This window comes from Trachemys scripta, chromosome 8 (assembly GCF_013100865.1).
Source record: "Trachemys scripta elegans isolate TJP31775 chromosome 8, CAS_Tse_1.0, whole genome shotgun sequence".
NCBI lineage: Eukaryota > Metazoa > Chordata > Testudines > Emydidae > Trachemys > Trachemys scripta.
The window spans coordinates 93,491,402-93,513,187 of NC_048305.1; the positions used below are offsets into that span (position 1 = coordinate 93,491,402).

The window sequence follows — 21,786 nt, forward strand, 5'->3', positions numbered from 1 at the left end:
ATAAAAAGTTTCTCCTGAGCATGTGTGAAGTGTGATCTTTCTAACTCAGACAAATCTGGGCAGATTTTCATCGATGGCAAAAGGCATAATACTCTCCCCCCCCCCACCAAATTTCAAAGCATGGGGTTGCTACAGCAGTTCAAAATATAGGTCTCAATAATTTTTTAACATGGTCAAAGCAACATATTTTTTCCTAGCCTCATTCTTGGAAATGGTGGGACTGTTTTGGATGAAAATTTTCCAAAATAATAATATATTTTTTTAAATCAATCTGAGGGAGATACCTGGCATGGAAAACTTCAGCCAAATGGTTAAAGTTTGGCAAAGTTATAAGCAACTGAAAATGGGGTCTTATGATGGCAAGTACCAGGCAACCTTAATAATGGGTAAGGCTAGGTTTAAGGCATGGGTATTTTTAGTAAAAGTCATGGACAGGTCACGGGCAGTAAACAAAAATTCACGGCCTGTGACCAGTCCATGACTTGTACTATATACCCCTGACTAAATTTTGGGTGTTCGGAGGGCAGGGGGAGAGAGCGGGCAGTGGCCCGTGGCCCAGGACCCCAGCTGCTGCTGCTGAGGGATGGGGGGGGGCGCAGTGGCCCGAGACCTGCTGCTACTGGGGGGACCCACAGTGGCCCAAGACTGCCCCAGCAACAGCCGGTGCAGCTGGCTCCAGGGCTGCCTAAGCAGCTTGGGCAGCCCAACTGGCCGCTGTAGAAGTCATGGAGGTCCCGGAAAGTCACGGAATTCATGACTTCCATGACCTCCGTGATGCACTCGCAGCCTTAATAGTGGGCCATGCGTCCAATCCCACCTATGATATATATAACACACATACACACACACACACAGAGTAAAGCAATTTAAAATCCTTTGGGGGCGAAAAGTATTATGTAAAATGCAAGATTGTTTTATTTTGTCAACTGAAAATTCAATACTTATTTTCAAAACATTCCCACCAAATATTCTAGCAAATATATACATGGAAAATTATCATGAACAGCACGGTAAACTGGGCTTTCAAAAGCAATGATATGCAGATCAATACTGCCATTCAACTTTACACTCCGGTACGTGTGCCAAGGCAAAGCTGAAAAGGCTGTGATTTCATGGTTTATAAAAGGTTATAACTGAATACACTGTTTCAGCCACCTCAGAATTTCCAGACTTTTATGTATTTAAAATATTGTCTGAATTCAACTATCCTTTTGTTATAGACATTATTTTAATTTTTCAGGAATATAAATGCTTGGCAACCCTTTTGAGTAACTGCTGTGCTTTTGTAGTGAAAGAAAATCTACATTTAAAATGAGCTTTGTATGGAAAAAGCTAAAAGGCTGCAAAAGTGGAGTGTACATTAGCGCCTTATAGATGTATTCTTTTGAAATGGGATTAATGAGCTAACAGTAGACTGTATTGTTTATATATAGTGCTTTCAATTAAGAAAGATTTATGTGCTGATGATCATAGAAAAATAATGAGAAAGCATATGTTTTGGACCAATTATTTTATTACAAGGTATTTTCTATGCAGTAGTAACATACATGCACAAAGAATCCAGAAAAGAAAATTATTTAAATTGTCCATTATTCATGTAACCATTATGTTTATCAAGTTTAGCTCTGCGAATGTATCAAATGCTATATTACAATATTTCACATTGCATATGCCTTCATCAAATTGTAATCTGATTTTCTTTTTTGGTCGAAATTTCTATTGTAGTGCCATCTAGTGATCAGAACCAGAATTGCAGTTTCCAGTTTCATAGTTACAACACTTGCCACTCATTCAAATGTAATGCGTACTAGACATGAAATGCAAAGGCATTTTCAATTAATATTGCATGGATTGGACCTTGACTGTAAAAATGGCTGCATTTGTGGAAAAGGAAAAGCAAGTTACCACGCTGTTTTGTAAGTGTTCTGGGAAAATCTTAATATATGCTATGATATTTGCAACCTAAAATTGATCTGGATTTTTTTCTGGCAGGTCTGTCTCAGCTCATCTAGGGATATGACCTATTTTTTTTTCTTGGGAGGGGATGTTGCCTCATTTTTATAGCAGAAGCGGCCTATGTGATTCCCCCTCCTCCCCCCCCCCATGTCTTTTCTATAGTGTTATCATAGCTTTTCTATGGATTAGCAGACAAGGAAGTGTGATAAGAGTAACATTTTCCTGATTCAATCATCGGTGGTTCTCAACCTATTTTCCATTGTGGTCCACATATGCGGCCCACAAAGTGTTATGTGGGGCACATCCAATACTACCTATATGGCTGTGAGGATGTCACATGGGCCGCAGCTCAGGGCCGCAGGTTGAGAACCACTGAATCCGTCCTTGAAGGGCAGAGACGTGGAGTCAGAGTCACTCATGAATCTATCTTCTCTGTAAAAAACAGGACTTGCTGTCCAGCACTCTGGAAAAGGACTGAACTGTGATTGCTAATGAACTTTCTTCAGATGCTTGGTTGCTCATGTCATCAACTACTACATTAGAAATGTGCAAAACTGGGAATGGATATAGTTTTGAAAAACTTCATCAGTTATGGTTTGATGTTGCAAAATCAAAACTTGATCCCGTTTTATCCTAACCACCAAGTCTGGAAGTTGGTGCATTGCATAAATGGTTCAAGTTGTGACCCATTTCCAGCTGTATATATTGTGAAAAATCAATCATATGAATCTACTTAAACCAACAGGGAATCTGGCCTATTGACATAGTAAATGTAAGTGTTCACAACATTTTTATTTTACTACTTTGGGCTGCACTGAACGTTCTAGTAGGAAAAGAAAGAACTGGCTTTTAACAATGATCTGTTCAGGGGTGCTGGAACACTTTTTATAGTGAGGGTGCTGATGATGGAAACTGTGGAATCACATATTTAATTATTGTTATCACTACTTCAAGCCAGCTGCCGCACCCCTAGCCCCCTTAATTCCAACACCAGGGATCTGTTATGTCTAGTAGGCTATTATTATGGTAATGGTATTAGCTGCTTATCTTGAGGATGTCAACTTGCCTTCTAGTTAGAGTTTCTGTTTAAAAAAGAAATGCGCTTGTCAAGAAACCATTGCAAACATACCTCACTCCTTTTTTCTCTGTGTGCATTCCTTACATGTATATGCTTGTCAAAAACTGGAATGGGCTGTGGTCTCTGCACTGTGGCTTTAACACCCGTGTTTGTTCACACTCAGCGCAGACTTCATCCCAATGTAAAATAGCCAACCTTTGAAATAGTTCTGTAATTAAACTTTCTGGCAGAACGGTTTTCATAACTGCCTGTAAAGAAATGTGTTGTATTTTGACTTTTCTATCTCTCCAGAGGAGTTGGATTTCTTTTTATATCGAGTCCATTTCAACACGAAAGGGGAGGTTTAAAACGGGCTAATTTTTAATTCACTTGTTACCGCTGTTCCCGGCTTTCCTTTTCACAACACATGGTAAATTGAGTGTGCTTAGTGAACGCTTTATCCTGGTGATTTATAGTGATGCTACTCCAGGTCAGGGATTCAGTGGCAAGGATGAGGGTCAATCCCTGGGCCCGATCCTGCATTCTTGTGTACCCCCAAATTCCCATTTAAATTTAGTGCCACTAATGACCTAAAGCCCCGATTCAGCCAAGGTTAAGACTCCCGTTAATTTCACTGGGCTCTGGGTCAGGCCACTACAGCAGATCTATATTAACAGGTATGGGCCTGGGGGGAGGCGTGTGTTTTTTGGTTCGGTTCTGTATACATCCCACCTGGGCACGTGCACAAAACCAGGCTAGTCCTGTCCGGGGGTGGCTGGTGCATCGGGTGGGCGGCGCCACTCAGCTGATCAGCCGGCGCGAGCCCTGCACGGGCCCGGGGTGCCTGCAATGGAGCGAGCACCGCCTCAGCCCATCTTCCCGCGGCCTCCCGGCGGAGCCGCAGCCTCGGCCCGGCCCCGCAACAGCGCTCCGCGTCCCTAGCAACAGCCGCCGCCTGCTGCCAGACAGCTCCCGACCAGCCGCCGGCTGCAGCGGGGCTCCCCTGGGCTCTCCCCCCGCTCGGCAGCCTCCGGACAGACGCAGCCAGGCAGGGGCTGCAAACAAGCCCTGGTGGGGATGCAGAAGAAGCCTCCTAGGTGAGCGGGGACAGAGGTGTCTCCCTGGGGATCATGCAGCTGTGTCTGCTTGGATCCTCCCTGCCCCTGTGCGGGCTGTGCGCTGCCCGGGGTGGGTCACACGGAAACGGGCCGGACAGCAGTGCGGCCACTGCTCTTCCCTCTCTAGTTTGGGTAGATGAACAGCTCGTGGGGGGGAGGGAGCAGCAGGGGCCCCAGGTTTGTATCATTTTTGGTGGTGTCCAGAACAGGTCCAAGCAGAGCCATCCCGTCCATAGGGCGGACCAGGGCAACCTGGGGGGCCTGGCACCAGCTGCAGCGAATGACCCACCCCCAGCCCACCACTCCCTGCCCCCTATTCCACCCCTTCCCCCAAATCCCTGCCCCACCTCTTTCTGGCTTCCGCCCCCTCCCCCGAGTGATGCTGGGAGCCGGCGGAGCGGGGCAGGCGGTGGCCTGGTCGCTAGCTGCTGCCAGCATCAGGCCCCTTGCTAACCCGCCAGGCTGCCCTGGACCCCAAGTCCCCCTGAAGCACAGGGCCCCCCAAAGCACGGTAAGCCGAAACATTGGTGGAGCCGGCCCAACTTCCTAAATATTGGTGGAGCACGGGCACCACGGGCCCATATAACTCGCCGCCTATGGGAGAGAGGGCATCAGGAAGGGCCATGTCAGTGGCTCCTGAGAAGCTGAGCCTTTTCTGTATACCAGGTGTCTTTATGCCCCAGGGCCGGCTCCAGGCACCAGGCCACCAAGCATGTGCTTGAGGCAGCGCCTGGAGGGGCGGGGCGCGGCGGGGCCCCGGCGGGCTCTCCACCCTGCTCCTGGCGCTCTGGCCACCAGGGGCTCTCCGCCCTCCCCCTGGTGCTCTGGCCACTGGGGAGAGCAGAGAGCCCCGGCCGGGCTCGGCGCCCTCCCCTGCTGTGCCTGCGTGGGTGGCTTTTTTGCCTAGGGCAGCAAAAAAGCCAGAGCCGGCCCTGTTACGCCCTGTAGTTTTCTTCAGAGGGAAAATCATTCCTTCCTCTTCCTAGCCCATGAAACATCCTGATATGATCTTTGCTCAGCTGATTCCTTCCAATGCTGCCAACATGATTGTTTATCAGAACCTGGGTTTTATTTTTTTTCCTACCAAGAAATTTTGGCTTTGAATTGGCAATCCAGGAAGGAGTGAGTTTGTACAGGCACACTGGACAGTTGGGGTAAATCTGCATAGATCCATCTAAGTCAATGCAGCTACACCGATATACACCAGTCGAGGTTCTGTCCCCACCCCATTTACAATTCTGTTCATAAATGGAGAGAAGTGACTTACTCTGTCCCACCGCCCTCTTACCAGTCAAATACAGTTGGTGATGACATCTTGTCTAATGTTACAGGAGAGTGGGGATGGACAATATATAGACTGCTAGTTGTACTTGATGCCAATCATGTCTTCCGTCAGGAATGTTCCCTGTGGGGCTGATGCACATACTGAGACTATTGTAAAAATCATTGGGAGCAAGTATGTCCGGTGCACTGTGGAAAAACCAAAACTGTAAGTATGATGCTGAAGGACTCTATAACATATGCATGTAATTGTTTGTTTCAGGAAGCATCACTGAAGGAATTTGAAATGCTGGATAGGTTTAAGACTACAATAAAAATAAAAACAAGACCGCAAATTGTAGCCTATAAGTACTTAGAGCCAAGAATGTTTTTTTAAAGTGGGTGATTAATGTTAGGCTTATAAATCCATATGTAAGCATCTAAGTATGCAGCCTGATTTTCAGATTGTGCAGATGTTATTAAATTCCAGTGGAGCTCCTGGGTATTCAGCACTTTTGAAAATCAGGTGCTTTGCATGTGAAAATATGGTCCAGGTTATCAAAAGAGCTCAGCAAAAAATGAGGTGTTCAAAAGTATTCAGCACCCACTAGCTTCCACGGAGGCCACTGGGAGCTGCCAAAAGATGAGTATGCTTAAGGAGCTGGCCACTTAATTTAGTGACCTAAATGGGACGTAATCTGCTCTGGAAATCTGGCCTTTAGGAGTTGGGGTTGCAAAGCTGCCTAGGATATGTGGAAACCCAGGGCAACATTTTCAAAAGTGCCTAAGTGATTTAGGAGCCTACCTCCCATTGAAAGTCAGTAGGCGTTAAGCACTTTTGAAAATTGTAACTCCCGTTTATTTCTAATGGGAATTAGGTGTCTGAATCCCTTCATGATTTTGAAAATCCCACTTCTAACGTTAGGCCCCCGTTTTGAAAACCTTGGCCTAAAAAACAGACAGCTGGATGACAAATAGGAATTGGCTACTTAAAAAGAAAATGAAAAGAGAGATGTTAATATCTAACTTCTGAATCTAGCAATAGAAAACATTTTATAGTACATGCAAATAAAACTAAATAAATCAAGGATTAGTTAGGTAGCATTATAGGCAAAATAGTAGAACTCACAGGAAATGTGATAGTTTTTCTGCAGTTGTGCTTTCAAAAAAACCTCCACCGACTCTCTTTTAAAAACCCAATCCTATATTTCTCTTTGTGAACTAGACTGGAAAATGCGGACACATGACATTTATAAAAATTAATGACTTACCACTGGTTCTTCTCATCTAGTTGATAATATATCACATGTAGTAATTTGATGGTGGTGTTTAGTCATCTTGTTTATTGCGCATAAAAAAGAAGGGTATTAATAATAGATTATCAATGGTAAGAATTTTCCAAGAGCGTTGCCTTTCTTCCTTTGCCATAAGGGCTGGTCATCAAAAAGAAAATTCAGAAGAATTTGAGCGGTCTGTCTTCCAATTCAGTGTAACCTGCAGTCTTAATTAAAATACATTTGATGATCTGACCCAGTCAGCAGGGAAGAATAGTCCCTTCTTCTAGGACATTACAGTGAGGTATAAGAAATGACCTGCCTTACACAGGAAACCCAACTTGATGATTACTAACAGAATACGAGACTAGTTGTTGAAAGTCCAATCTAACATCAGTGAAAGAGTGAGGGAAACTGTGTATAAACCCAATGGAACCTTTAAGCAAAGATCCATTTTACATTCTAGAACACTCAGAGACAAGTGTGTTTGGCTAACCTCTCTGTGCCATCTGTGTGAGGTCGAAATCATTCCTGCGACAGGATAATACCACTCCAGTTAGGTCAGTGGTTCAGCGACATTCACTAGACCTGAGCCAAGTTGACAGTTGAGGTGAACTTGTCCCATGGTGTGGTAAATATTCATTTGGAGCGGGCGGGGGGGGGGGGGCAGGGGGAAAGGCAAAAGGGGAAGCTGCTGGGGCCCGGTGATTTAAAAGGGCCTGGGGTTCGGGCCGCTACTGCGGCAGTTGCTGGAGCCCCAGGCCCTTTAAATGGCTGCCGGAGCCCCGGGTAGCGTGGGCCAGGCAGCGCTGAAGGGCTGGCTGGGGAAGTCTGGCCCCAGCCCTGCCCCTTCCACCTGAGGCCCCGCCCCTTCCAGCCCTCTTCACCCCCAGCCCCTTGCCCAGGACTCCGGTCGCCCTGCATACCGGTAAGTCCTTTAAGTTGCTTTCACTTCTGTCTACAAGTAACGGGATTCAATACAGGAGTAACTGGATGGAATTCTCTAGCCTGTTACACAGGAGGTCAGACTAGATGATCTAATGGTCTTCTCTGGCTTTAAAAGATATGAATCTAGATTCCACTGATAATATCTGAGGGCTTCAATCCAAGCAGCTAACTTTCTAAGAACAGAATATTGTACGTTACTGTCTAATCTAAATGCAAATGGAATATATATTTGCATAAGGCTATGTCTCTGCTCCTGTTTTTTGCAGCAAGGCAAAAGAGGCCACGAAAGTGGAAACTCAGTCTGCACTCCGGAAATTGCCCACTTGTAATACAAGACAGACACATGGAAATCCTCTGGGTCTCAATAACCCTCTTTGTCAACAAATCAGTTATGACCTAGATTATGAAAGACGGAGCAGAGACAAAGAGAAAGAACACGAGTCTAAACAAGCACAAACAAGCAACAGCAGATTTCTGGATGGCAAAGTAAGTTGCTATAAACTGTAGCCGCAACATTTTGAATTGCACAATCAGTTGCAGGGACGATCCATGGATAATACTTAATGTTGAAATAACCAGGTCTCTTTGCAGCAATATAAATATGTGCACTAGGAACCTAGTTATGCAATTCTTATGTTTGTGAGCACTTACCCATGAAAATAGTCCTGCTGAAGTCGAGTTGAATAAGAATTTTGCACTCAGGTCCTTAGTACCTTGAGGATCTCAAAAGGCATTGCTGATGTTAATTCAGCTGCACTGTGTCCCATGAGATAAATCAGCAGGATTATACCCATCTCACAGATGGATAAACTAGCTCACAAAAGTTTGAACAAGAGCTAGGCATAATTTTCTGATTGGGCTATCGATTAATCGCGGTTAACTCACGTGATTGACTCAAAAAATTAATCACAATTAAAAAATTAATCTCGATTAATCGCTGTTTAAATCGCACTGTTAAGCGATAGAATATCAATTGAAATTTATTAAATATTTTGGATGTTTTTCTACATTTTCAAATATATTAATTTCAATTACAACACAGAATACAAAGTGTACAGTGCTCATTTATATTATTATTTTATTACAAATATTTGCACTGTAAAAATGATAAACAAAAGAATTAGTATTTTTCAATTCACCTTCTACAAATACTGTAGTGCAATCTCTTTATTGTGAAAGTGCAACTTAAAAATGTAGATTTTTTTGTTACATAACTGCACTCAAAAACAAAACAATGTAAAACTTTAGAGCCAACAAGTCCATTCAGTCCTACTTCTTATTCAGCCAATTGCTAAGACAAACAAGTTTATTTACATTTACAGGAGAGAATGCTGGCTGCTTCTTATTTACAATGTCACCCGAAAGTGAGAACAGCAATTTGCATGGCACTTTTGTAACCGGCATTGCAAGGTATTTATGTGCTAGATATGCTAAACATTCATATGTCCCTTCATGCTTCGGCCACCATTCCAGAGGACATGCTTCTATGCTGATGATGCTCGTTAAAAAAATAATAGGATGTCTCCTGCTCTGTTTTACCCGCATTCTTCCATTATTTCATATTATAGCCATCTCGGATGATGACCCAGCACATATTGTTCATTTTAAGAACACTTTCACTGCAGATTTGAAAAAACGCAAAGAAGGTACCAATGTGAGATTTCTAAAGATAGCTACAGCGTTCGACCCAAGGTTTAAGAATCTGAAGAGCCTTCCAAAATCTGAGAGGGACGAGGTGTGGAGCATGCTTTCATAAGTCTTAAAAGAGCAACACTCCGATGCGGAAACTACAGAACCCGAACCACCAAAACAGAAAATCAACTGCTGGTGGCATCTGACTCTGATGATGAAGGTGAACATGTGTCGATCTTCACTGCTTTGGATCATTATCGAGCAGAACCCGTAATTAGCATGGATGCATGTTCTCTGGAATAGTGGTTGAAGATGAAGGGACATATGAATCATTATCTCATCTGGCATGTAATTATCTTGTGACACCGGCTACAGCAGTGCCATGAGAATGGCTGTTCTCACTTTCAGGTGACATTGTAAACAAGAAACGGGCAACATTATCTCCTGCAAAAGTAAATAAACTTGTTTGTCTGAGGGACTGGCTGAAAAAGAAGTAGGACTAAGTGGACTTGTAGGCTCTAAAGTTTTACGTTGTTTAATTTTTGAATGCAGTTATTTTTTGTACATAATTTGATATTTGTAAGTTCAACTTTCATGATAAAGAGATTGCACTGCAGTACTTGTATGAGGTGAATTGAAAAATACTATTTCTTTTGTTTTTTACAGCACAAATATTTGTAATAAAAAAGCAAGCACTGTACACTTTATATTCTCTGTTGTAATTGAAATCAATATATTTGAAATGTAGAAAAAATCCAAAATATTTAAATAAATGGTATTCTGTTACTGTTTAACAGTGCGATTAATCACGATTATTTTTTTTAATCGCTTGACAGCCCAATTTTCTGAACAAAACTTTTTTCAGGCAAAAAATTAGAGGTAGTCTAACTGTAATCTTTTGCCAATTCATGTTGGTTTTCCCATATCGTTTGTGTTGGAACCTACCCATGCCCCCCAACATTAGAAAAAATCAAACCTCTTTAATTTTTTAGTTCTAAATTATTGTTTTCTTTTTGAAATTTTCTTCCATTTTATTTTTTAAAAAATTCAGAAACATTAAAAATGCTTGAAATTGAAATGGAACATTTTGTTTTCGGTCAAAAGAAATATTTATTTTCTTTCTTTCTTCAGAATAGCTAGCGAACCAAAAAATCCATTCTTTTCCCAGCTGTATCTGGACCCTAGATTTTTAGACGTGTTCAGTAATTTTAGGCACCTCCCTTTGTGGGTGCACTGCTTGGAATGCCCGGCCTGACTTTGAGAGGTGCTGTACACCCCTGAGTCAAACTGAGTAAGTCCTAGAGGTTGTGCTTAGGGGGCGTATGACTTTAAAAATTTAGACTCTGCCTCATGCATGGGACAGTGCATAACGGCATTGTCCTGGGGGGGAATTGTGCCTTTTTGAGTGCTGCTCCCTTGCTCGGGGGAAATAACTCACTGGAGCCCTTTACTAGGTACAGCTGACTTCCCCATTTGTGCCAGCTCAGCATGTTAACTATGCCTAGTCCCTGCCCCTTTGACCCTCTCTCTGCCTCTTGCTTGGAGACGTACCAGACTCACAGTCCGTGTTCTATCCCCCATGTTCTATCCCCTGCGCCAAGAGCAAATATGAAGGGAGCGCTCATGTGGCCATATGGGTGGAAGGGATCTTATTTGCCTTTATTCCACTGCACAGGGTCACAGTCCTGCCCTTTGGTTTTAAGACCAGAGACAAATTTCCACAGGAGAAGCTACAGATATTTCTCCCCGCCCCAGGGAGAGAATGTATCTGTTTCCTGTTCAGTATGTTCAATAACTTCCCAGTCAGGAAACGTATTTCTTCCTTCTCTTCCTCTCTCCTTTGGTTTGCAGTGTTCTTTGCTAAATACCTAACAATGCTCTACATTGTTCCATGTCCAACTCTGCGGTCTTTGTGCAGCTTCCCCTCCATCCCTAGGAATTTCATAAATAAACCACTTCAGCCCTTGTTTTGAAAGGCTGATATTTGGGTCATCGTTTCCATATTTGGGACCTACTGTATTTTTAATGCAAAGCAAACCATTTCAGGTGGTAGGAGATTAGGAATGCAGTGTGTGGGGAGGATGGTCGTATGTGCAGTAGTTATAAGGAAGGGTAATATTTGGGGAACATCAGAACTGAAAGTAGCTAATCATTTGTTTATGTTTTAAACCTATTGCAAAAGGCAGCTCCTGGCATTCGTTTCTTTCCACATCAGGGTAGGTTTAGACTTCAGTAGAGGAATAAAGGAAAGACGTTACCAATTCAGATATTTGTGCAATGAACTGATTCATTTATGCCAGGTTGCTTTTAGAAATGTTGGGCTTTAATTAATCTCTTGCTGAAAATAATGAGGACTGTTAACCCTAATCTCTAATGCAGGAGAGCATTTCTAATGCTCAGTATGAAATACTAAACAATGAGAATTTCTAACCCTGCTACTGGAAAGTTGAATGCATTCCATGATGGTAACAAAATGGCTAGTGTTTGGGAGCACCACTGCCTTCTACCAGGTGGAATTAGAACGGCACATCTATGAGTCATAAACACTATAATGCCAGCAGCTGATGGAGAGTTTCCTTCATCTTAAGTGGTAGGGGAATGTTTTCAGAGCTGAAGGAGCTAATTATACTAATAAAATGAGAACTAATTTAATAGCTGTTCCAGTTAAATATGTCTTCAGGACGTATTATTGTTGGAGTTTAAACATGTTTGCTTTCTAAAAAGGAATCACCAGCATATATTTTATATGACGAAATATTTGTGTATGTCAATATTTGTACTCAGAGTATATTTTGGTTAGAACACAACTATTTATTTTTCTTTGATTGCCTTATGTCTAATTCCACGTTTGTTCTTCAAGGTTTTAAAACCACCAAATATTCATTGTGTGTCTGTCCCATCGGGAGATCAGTCTTTGTCCTACATTCATGCCCTCCAAAAGCCATCCCTTAGAGCTCGGTCTTTAAGACAACATGTAGGACATCACCAGGTAAATGTTGTGAAATTGCCGCCAAGTTAAAGAAGTATGGGCTGGATGAATGGACTGTAAGGCGGATAGAAAGCTGGTTAGATTGTTGGGCTCAACGGGTAGTGATCAATGCCTCCATTTGGCAGCTGGTTTCAAGCGGAGTGCCCCAAGGGTCGGTCCTGGGGCCGGTTTTGTTTAATATCTTTATTAATGATCTGGAGGATGGTGTGGACTGCACTCTCAGCAAGTTTGCAGATGACACTAAACTGGGAGGCGTGGTAGATACACTGGAGGGTAGGGATCGGATACAGAGGGACCTAGACAAATTAGAGGATTGGGCCAAAAAAAACCTGATGAGGTTCAACAAGGACAAGTGCAGAGTCCTGCACTTAGGATGGAAGAATCTTATGCACTGCTACAGACTAGGGACCGAATGGCTAGGTAGCAGCTCTGCAGAAAAGGACCTAGGGGTTACAGTGGACGAGAAGCTGGATATGAGTCAACAATGTGCTCTTGTTGCCAAGAAGGCTAACGGCATTTTGGGCTGTATAAGTAGGGGCATTGCCAGCAGATCGAGGAATGTGATCATTCCCCTTTATTCAACATTGGTGAGGCCTCATCTGGAGTACTGTGTCCAGTTTTGGGCCCCACACTACAAGAAGGGTGTGAAAAAATTGGAAAGAGTCCAGCGGACGGCAACAAAAATGATTAGGGGTCTGGAGCACATGACTTATGAGGAGAGGCTGAGGGAACTGGGATTGTTTAGTCTCCAGAAGAGAAGAATGAGGGGGGATGTGATAGCTGCTTTCAACTACCTGAAGGGGGGGTTCCAAAGAGGATGGAGCTTGGTTGTTCTCAGTGGTGGCAGATGACAGAACAAGGAGCAATGGCCTCAAGTTGCAGTGCGGGAGATCTAGGTTGGATATTAGGAAACACTGTTTCACTAGGAGGGTGGTGAAGCACTGGAATGCGTTACCTAGGGAGGTGGTGGAATCTCCTTCCTTGGAGGTTTTTAAGGCCTGGCTTGACAAAGCCCTGGCTAGGATGATTTAGTTGGGAATTGGTCTTGCTTTGAGCAGGGGGTTGGACTTGATGACCTCCTGAGGTCCCTTCCAACCCTGATATTCTATGATTCTATGATTCTATGAAATATTGCCATAACTGGTCATCTATTAAATATTTTCAATGACAATTTGTTTCAAGTGTTGGCCTGCTAATGATGGGCTCAGTCCTCAGCTAGACCAAGTTTACAGTCTGAACAGGTGAGGGGGAAAGGAGCCTGGGTCAGGGGGACGATAAGCCACCTTTTTATCTCCCTGATCCTGAGCCAGACAAAACAGCCTTTGGTGTAAATGAGAGCAGCTGCAGGGCTGCTCTAAATTACATCACCAGCAGCTGAGAATCTGGAAACCACCACAAGCTCCCATCCTCCAACATTTGACCCTAGCATGTCTCCTTTACCAAAACAGCTTTGCCAGCTTTGTGCGATCCCAGGATTCCTCTGTGACAAATGGAATCCTCAGCTGTCCATGTAGGGCAGCTTTTCTTCTGTTGCGCAGCTTTAGCATGCAGCCAGGGGGCTGAGTGGACTGCTGTTTTGCTCAGCACAGCCATTGTAACGATGTTGTAAAGCAATCTCCATTCAACCATCTGCTTTACCATTCTTCATTCGAGTTACTGTATATTATATAACCAGATGTTTCTTTTCTAAATGATTTCCAGCAGATCATATGCCGAGGGCCATCAGAGTCACCCGAGGAAGAGGATTCTCTCCTGGCTCTCGTCAGAAATGAACTCCGGCTGGGTCCTGTTAGGTTAGCCGGGTTCGAAAAGCTGCAGAGAGAGCTTAAGACTCTGGATCCCATCTCTGGATTTCTTCCTCAGTCCCAGCTGAGCTCCCTCCTTCTGAAGCATGAAGTCCCTCTACAATTACCAACTGTCAAGCGCCTCTTTGAGAGGTTTTCTGAGGCAAATGACTCTGAATTGGTATGTTCATCTGAATGTCTTAACTGGGGGGAAAAATCAATTAGCCTTTTTCACTTATCCGTGCAAGTCAAGTAAATAGAAGAGAGAGGTTAATAAGCAGTAACTTCCTTAGCTTAGAGATGCTCATATGTTAGTTAGGCTTTATTTGCTATTTGGGGATTAATCAGCAAATGTGGCCAAAACGACCTCTGTGTTTTAGACATTTTCTGTCTTCTAACATGTCTCCAGTGTTGCGACTGTAATTGATTACAGTAACTGACAGCAGAAAGGAAGTTGCAATATACTGGCAATTTTGCTTATGTATCACTGCCCGTAGTGATTGAACTACAGAGGTAATCAGATGGGATTTTCAGAATCATTCAGCGTCATCCTAATTCTGGAAGTTTTACTCTTGACTTGAGTAAAGAGTTAGTCCAACATTGATTTTTTTGCAAATCCCACCCATTGGCTCCAACACAACCGCTAATGGAGATTCTTCTTCAGCTCAGGTAGTAGAGATGTGTATTATTTTAGGGAATGGTCCTGATGTTCCACCACCTTGCGCCTTGTGTGCTAAGTATCATGCTACTACGCTCAGTGGTGCTGGACCAATTTTGTTAGTAGGGATGCTGAAGGTGGAAACCATGTATTTGGGTTGTTATTACTACTTCAGGCCAGGGGGTGGCAGCACCCCCAGCACTCCTAGTTCCAGCACCTATGACCACTGTCCGCATATTCCACTCTCTCTCATACCAGTACATTTACGTTTACATTTACAACCTACTTTGCACCCCTTTCCCGGTCCCCCCGAATGATGCCTTCTCTTGTACAGGGGACGCAGGGGTAGGATTTGCTCCTCAGTTTTAACATTAGCACTTTCTAAATAACAATTAGCAGGAAGGCAGGCTGTGCTGCGTAAGTGCTCAGTCAACTTAGCGGTGCGGCGGGTATTGCGTCTTGTTAGGGGTCTGCTGAATGAGGCACACGGGAGCCCTTGTCTCATGGAGTCATTTCTGTAATACTGCCGTAGCCCTATAAATCAGTCCTCCGACGCACACCCTCACCCAGCTCTTCCTGCCAGATCTTCCCATACACACACAAGACCTCCTGCTGCCAAACTCTTTCTTATCCCCCTAGACGCTCGGTTGCTAATCCACTAATCCTAGGAACCTGTCTCCCTCTTCTCCTCTTGCCCTCCATTGGCCTATAAGGGCCTGGTGCAAAGTCCAGTGAAGTCAGAGAAAAGACTCCCATTGATTTCAATGGACTTCATTGGTCTTAACTATTCATTTCAGGGGATTCATTATATATCATATACAAACATAAAAAGGCACAAATCCAATATTTTTCATGTGTGAGACACCTTTTAACTTTGTAAGTAAAATTAAATGTGATTTCCCCCCCTAAAGCACTTTATTTTCACTTTAATTTTCTCAGGAAGATGCAATTTAAGGGAGAGGTTGTAACAGACTGACATTTTCCTATGTCCTTTGCTTGTGTTTGTACCTATCTCTTTTTTTAGGTAAATTCTGAAAATCTGATTCAGTTTCTAAGACTAGCTGCAGCAGTTGAAATGCAGAATATCAAGACATGTGATCTGGGTCTTCAAGCAAAGAGTGTAACTTTAAAGGATCAAAGCAAAAGGTTCTATTTCTGTTTTTTTTAATGTATTTATTACTCTAAACAAATGAGCAAAGTATCTGAGAAATCCTCCTTTTCCTAGTTTTCATTTGGTAAAAGTCTTGTAGGTGTTGAATTTTGAGAATGTTTTCAAGCCTGCTATTTTCACTGAGGATTCTGAAAGCAAAACTGGTTCTTCAATTATGAGATTAAAAAGCATTTTACATAGCGTAGAAGAGCACAGATTTTCTCTTGCAACCATTCAAACCACTACGTGTTTCGGGTCGCTGATCACTTACACTACATACTGCTAGAAGCATCATTTGAGATCATGCGGACTCCCCTTTACTTAACTTTGGCAAGGGAAACAGTTTCAATTAGAGACAATTTTAATAATTGCCTTTTTATCCTTGTGTGTGTAATTGTGTGTGTGTGTGTGTGTGTGTATATACCCCGATATAACGCGACCCCGATATAACACGAATTCGGATATAACGCGGTAAAGCAGTGCTCCGGGGGGGTGGGGCTGTGCACTCTGGTGGATCAAAGCAAGTTCAATATAACGCAGTTTCACCTATAACACGGGAAAAAAATTTGGCTCCCGAGGACAGCGTTATATAGGGGTAGAGGTATATATATATAATATGAGAGAAATGCTGTTTTGAAATCACTGGAGACTGAAGTAGTCTATGCTCAGAATAAGTACAGTACATACTCCCCCATCAATGTAAGTCATCTGGATGAGAAAGGCTCCCACTGTCAGAGCAAACGATCACACTGCTGAAATTGACAACAAGGGTGTTGATAGTGACTGTGACCTTATGTGATGTGAACATCGGCACACTAGAAATTAGATTTGAGACCACCATCTCATTTCTTATAGTCCACTGAGCAGCCAACAGAGAGCAACAGACTTCTATCACTGCTAGCCAAGGCTGGATTTTAGAACCTGAGGCCTATGGTGAAATCTTTTGTAGAAGATTTCTGGGAGAAGTTTTTACCAAAACTCTTTTTCAGCAAAAAATGTAGATACAGATTGATCAAAACCTTTTGTGAATTTGTGTCAAACTCACCAATTCATTTTAATCGAATAAACAAAAATTATGAAAAAATGAAAAGGACCTGTTTGTTCATTTTTTAATGAATTGTTTTGATTTTTGATTCAAAATGACTTTTTGGTTTGAATTTCCTTCAATTTTATTTATTTATTTATTTATTTTTGAAAGAGCTCAAAATCAAAACAAAACATTACCTTTTGGGACAAACAAAATGTTTCATTCAACCCAAAACATTTTTTTTTTTTTACTTTTCACTTTGCTGAAAATTTCAGAAACTTTTCATTGTGGGTGGACCTGAAATAATTTTTTTTTTTTTTTTTTGCAACTGACAGACAATCAAAAAACTCAGTTACTGATTATCTTTTGCTGTATTATCAGTTCACTGAGCCACCCGTCCTACTGTACATTCCAGTCACTATGTGGCACGGCAGCATTACGCAGTACCAACAATGTAACAAAGTTAGGAGCCATACACAAGTATGTCATTTTATTTACTCATGTATTAAGCTATGCTCTACCAGAAAAAGTCTGAGGCGAAGATCAGGCAGGTATTTATGATATACAGCCGGCAGCCACATCAGCTCACCTATGCTTTGATCAGATCCTAAAAACAGCGGGCCTGGTTGATTACTGAATGGGAAACCTCCAAGGAAACCTCAGGAAGCATTATTGGTGATTCAGTAGATAGCCCTCCTTCTTTCTGAGTCAGTATTGAACCCAGGCCCCATCATGGAGATAGGAGGCATTTAGAAGTACCATCTTTCAGGTGAAACAAAAAATCCGAGGTGCGTATACCATTAAAAAAATCTTAAGGCCTTTTTCACATGAATCACAGTGTTAAACCTGATAATCCAGCCAAAAGGTAATTATGTTTTCCTTACCATGGCATTTTAGCTGGATTTGCTATTTTTCTTTGCTTCCTACCCAAGCCTGTTTTGTTCTGTTGCTGTGATCAGTTAAACAGCTGCCCCAGAACACCTCAGGGGTTCTGTATGGCCTGGGAGGGCAGTATACTCGTAGAACACTTTGGGATCCTTTGTGGGGCCAGGTGAACTGGAAAGTATTATGTATTATTTTTTGGTAATCTCTATATTTTGATCCTCCAGCTCTCTGGCTCCTGAGGACCCATTACAGATCTTGAAGCAAATATTGGAGGAATATAAGGGGGAACTAGACATGGAGAAACTGAGCCTGAGTTTTCAAAAAGAAGATAAGTCTTTCTCCGGCCTTCTCTCTCTCTATGAGGTAAATAGGCCCCAGAACAGGGTTCAGTCTAGTCATGTAATCACAGGTAGACCGCTCTCATTTAATAGCAGTGTAACACACTTAAAGCCATAGATGGACCATTTGTGTCAGGTATATGCATAGATCCTGTTACTATTGCAGAGTGCATTTCAAAGCTATATTTTTATGCTTAAAAATAAGAAAAGAATGTGAATCCTTCAGAACTGGTCTAAAAGGATATGTCTACACTGCAATTAAACACTGGTGGCTGGCCCACGTCAGCTGACTTGTGTCACAAGGCATGGGCTGGAGGGCTATAAAACAGCAGTGGAGACATCTAGGCTTGGTCTGGATCCCGGGCTCTGGGACCCTCTCCCCTTGTGGGATCTCAGAGACCAGGCTACAGCCCAAGCCTGAATGTCTGCACTGAAGTTTTATAGCCCCACAGCCCAAGCCCCACAAACTTGACTCAGCTGACCTGGGCCAGCCCCAGATAGTGCAATGCAGACATATCTAGAGACACAGACTTTAAGAAGTGAGGAGACCCTCAAAAACCACTGAAGTCAATGGGAGGTGAGAACACTTGATATTTTGCAGAATTTGCTGGGCTTATATTGCTTTTGGTTACTGCTCTGCAGTATCCCAACAGCAGTGATCCCACGTCTTCGTTAAGGTAAAGAATTGAAAGTCTGTGGAGTGGGAAGAGCTGGAGAGAGGGATGGGTGAAGAGGCTAAAAGCTAAATCCTGGATTTGTTATACTTTGTGGCTTTTGTCAAGTTTAGAGCATTCCTATGAGACTCCCACAGGGTTTAAAATAATAGAAAGGCTTTAGAAAACAGTACATCATCTTCAATGATAAATGACGTGCCTCATGCCTACAGGTTGGCTCCTTGGAAATTCAGTGGTGAGTCTGAGATGAGTTTCTAAGCAGAGTGAATGCTTGAGGCTTCATACCATTCAGGAGGCAATAATGAGCAGTGGGCCATGGTGTCACAGGTCTGAAAAAAGGAAGGGATGAATTAGATGAACTGTGTTGAATGTTGTTCAGTTTGGGGGCATTCAGCACAGAATTCTGAGCTCATCTGTTGTTGTTTTAAAAAAAAAAGATTTATGAGTTATGTTTAAGAATTATTGCAGAGCTGGTTGGAAAATGGGTGATTTTTTTCTGTAGAAAATTTCATCTTTTGTCAAACCCCCCAGCAAAAAACCCTGAAAATGTATGGCAGAAAACTGCCAAATCTGCCCAAACTTTGCGGTTTTCAGCTTTCCAATGACAAAACAAAAATGTTCAAGGAAATTGGATGCTTTCTGTGAAAACTCTCATTTAGTTGAAAACCCATTTTCCATCCAAGAAATGGTTTTGAAGGAAATTTTTCAGCCAGACCTAATTCTTAATAAGATCTGCTGGTAATTTTTTTGCACAGTCACTTGATTCTGCTTGCAGAATTTGCACATGGTGTTTGGCATGTTAAATGACTGCAAAATCAGTCTCACAAGAAGAAATGTCTCAATCCTGGTCACAACTGCATACGTGTATATGCTGTTTTACTAGACTGTTTGAAAACACTTTGCCATGTATCTTTTATACTGGAGCTGATGGCTGTGATGTGCACTGGATTTATAATAAAATTTTCTCCTCTCAGTTGCTTTGCCATAGATAATGATACCCCAAATTTCAGTGGGAAATCTTATCTTGTTTCCAGATTGAGACTGTTTGCCAGAAGCATAGACTAACTCTAACTCCTTTATTGCTGGAAGCTTTGCTCAACAACCATGATTTGTGCAAACAAGGCAAAATACAGTAAGTTTTTAATACCATCCAGATTTGATCATTCCTTCTAAAATAGACATTTGATTGTACAGGGTCAGCCTCATACACAAGCTACAAAGCCAGTTGCTCTGTGTATGGGGCTCTCCCATCCCCCCGTTTTAGGTGTGTCATGGAGACTTGCAATTCACAGGCTGGCCCAATCTTCGCTCTGGCAGAGACACTGAAATGGGAGATCACTCACTGATTTTCCGTATCCCCTTCCTAGGGGCTTGAGGTCTCACTCTTAGTTGGGACCTTGCCAGTTATAAGATCAAAATCGGGCTGACTTCGGTCACATATACAGGGTAGAGCTCTTCATAGCATGACTGGAAAGAAGAAACCAACCCAAAACCCTTTTCACATAAGCGGAACTTAGGAGAACCTTACAACGAAATCAAAGTACCTTAGCCCATACGAGGCTAATTTACCCTTAGCCTGCAGCAAAGATCTTAACCTAACCGTAAAGGAGTCTTTGTGTGGATTCTCATGTCTTGATTTAGCAGGACTCTCTTGGCTCTCAGCAAAGCACAGACTTCTCAAGGCTTACCTTCCAATGCTGTACATGTCACAGCATGGTGTGATGAAGGGCACCTTCACTCCTATGACCTGCAGTGAGGAATTACATTTGTAAAGGATAAACTCTTCCACACACATACCATCTTTAGCTAAGGCCTTGCTTGTTAAATTAAAGCCATTTTGTTAAGGACTTTAAATGCCACTTGCCCATAGACTGAATTACGTCCCTTTAGAGATTAAAAAATCCAATATAAACAAAATAAATCTAGGAAGCTGAATGCATGAATCATTGTTTTAGTATATACTGTCCATTCTAATCTGCAGTCCAATTGTGAAGCCATTCGGGAGGCTGTTTCTCAAGTAATTAGCAGGAATCTAGCTCTGAGCCACTTTCTGATTAAATGTGCTTAAAATCAATAAAACACCATGAGTGATTACAGTCACGTGAGATTAGCCTTGTCGAACAAAGCAGAACAAGTTATGTCCTCTCTGTAACTTGTCAACAAGAAAAATGGGGGCTCGGAGGAGGAATGCCTGATATTTCTATGCAGATTTTTCTACCTCTTTTCTTTAATTTATTTTTCCTGGAGAAGTGAGGTAATCAGTTCAGTTTCTGGAAGTTACAGGATTGGGGAGATAAAGCTTTTGTAGCACCACCAAAAAGCCGCCGCAGATTAACTCAATTGGTGGAAATTGGCATAGCTCTGTTGACTTCACCTCTCTGCACTGAGGTTGTGGCCCATAAAGCCAAGTTTGTGTCCATCCTTTGCTTCAGTTGTAGATAGATAGTATTTTAAAAAATCCTAGAGCTGCAAAGTGCCCTGGCAAATAGAGAGTCTGTCCTTTGGAAAATGTTGTCCCGAATGTGTAGACAGTGCATCCTGTGATGTATTGCATTTATGTGCACAAACTAAGCTTCATGCTGGTGATTGTGGTATGCTCTGCTGCATATTTATAATGTCATTTCTTTCTTTATTTCAAAAAACCTTTCATAAATTTATTGTTTATTTTTAATCATGTCTCTGACCTCCATTACATAGCTCTTGGAAGTCAGACGGTTTGGGGTTTGTTTTCAAATATTATATTTCATTTAAAAATGTTTGTGCATGCAGGTGGAAGAAGTTTGTGGAGTTGCTCAAGAAAGCTCATTCTGATGCGATTCCTAATTTGCCTGTTCCTGTGGGTAAGTGAAGTAGCTGTCACTTTAAATCACACCCGGGAGATATAACAAGCACCCTGAAAACACTACCTTTTCCAAGACCAAAGTTCCCTGAAATATCTTCATCCTACATAGTGAGCTTTTTTCCAACAAGTGTCCTGCTGTTGATAATGCCACCCTGTCAAAGTGCCATGCTGAGCATTGGCCTCGTTTTTAAGAA

The 21,786-nt window shown here is 42.5% G+C and overlaps 1 protein-coding gene across 1 annotated transcript in view; it reads left to right on the plus strand.

Annotated features, from left to right (window-relative positions):
• The first annotated feature begins 3,867 nt into the window (after positions 1–3,867).
• The window catches only part of C8H1orf87 (chromosome 8 C1orf87 homolog), a 28,357-nt gene continuing 10,438 nt past the window's right edge, over positions 3,868–21,786 (plus strand). Inside the window, exons 1-9 of the mRNA XM_034780285.1 lie at positions 3,868–4,110; positions 5,463–5,620; positions 7,880–8,099; positions 12,106–12,234; positions 13,936–14,199; positions 15,701–15,822; positions 17,963–18,101; positions 19,785–19,882; positions 21,520–21,590. Of these exons, the coding sequence (XP_034636176.1) occupies positions 5,505–5,620; positions 7,880–8,099; positions 12,106–12,234; positions 13,936–14,199; positions 15,701–15,822; positions 17,963–18,101; positions 19,785–19,882; positions 21,520–21,590 (1,159 nt within the window). The 5' untranslated portion in view covers positions 3,868–4,110; positions 5,463–5,504. The remainder of the gene's footprint in view (positions 4,111–5,462; positions 5,621–7,879; positions 8,100–12,105; positions 12,235–13,935; positions 14,200–15,700; positions 15,823–17,962; positions 18,102–19,784; positions 19,883–21,519; positions 21,591–21,786) is intronic.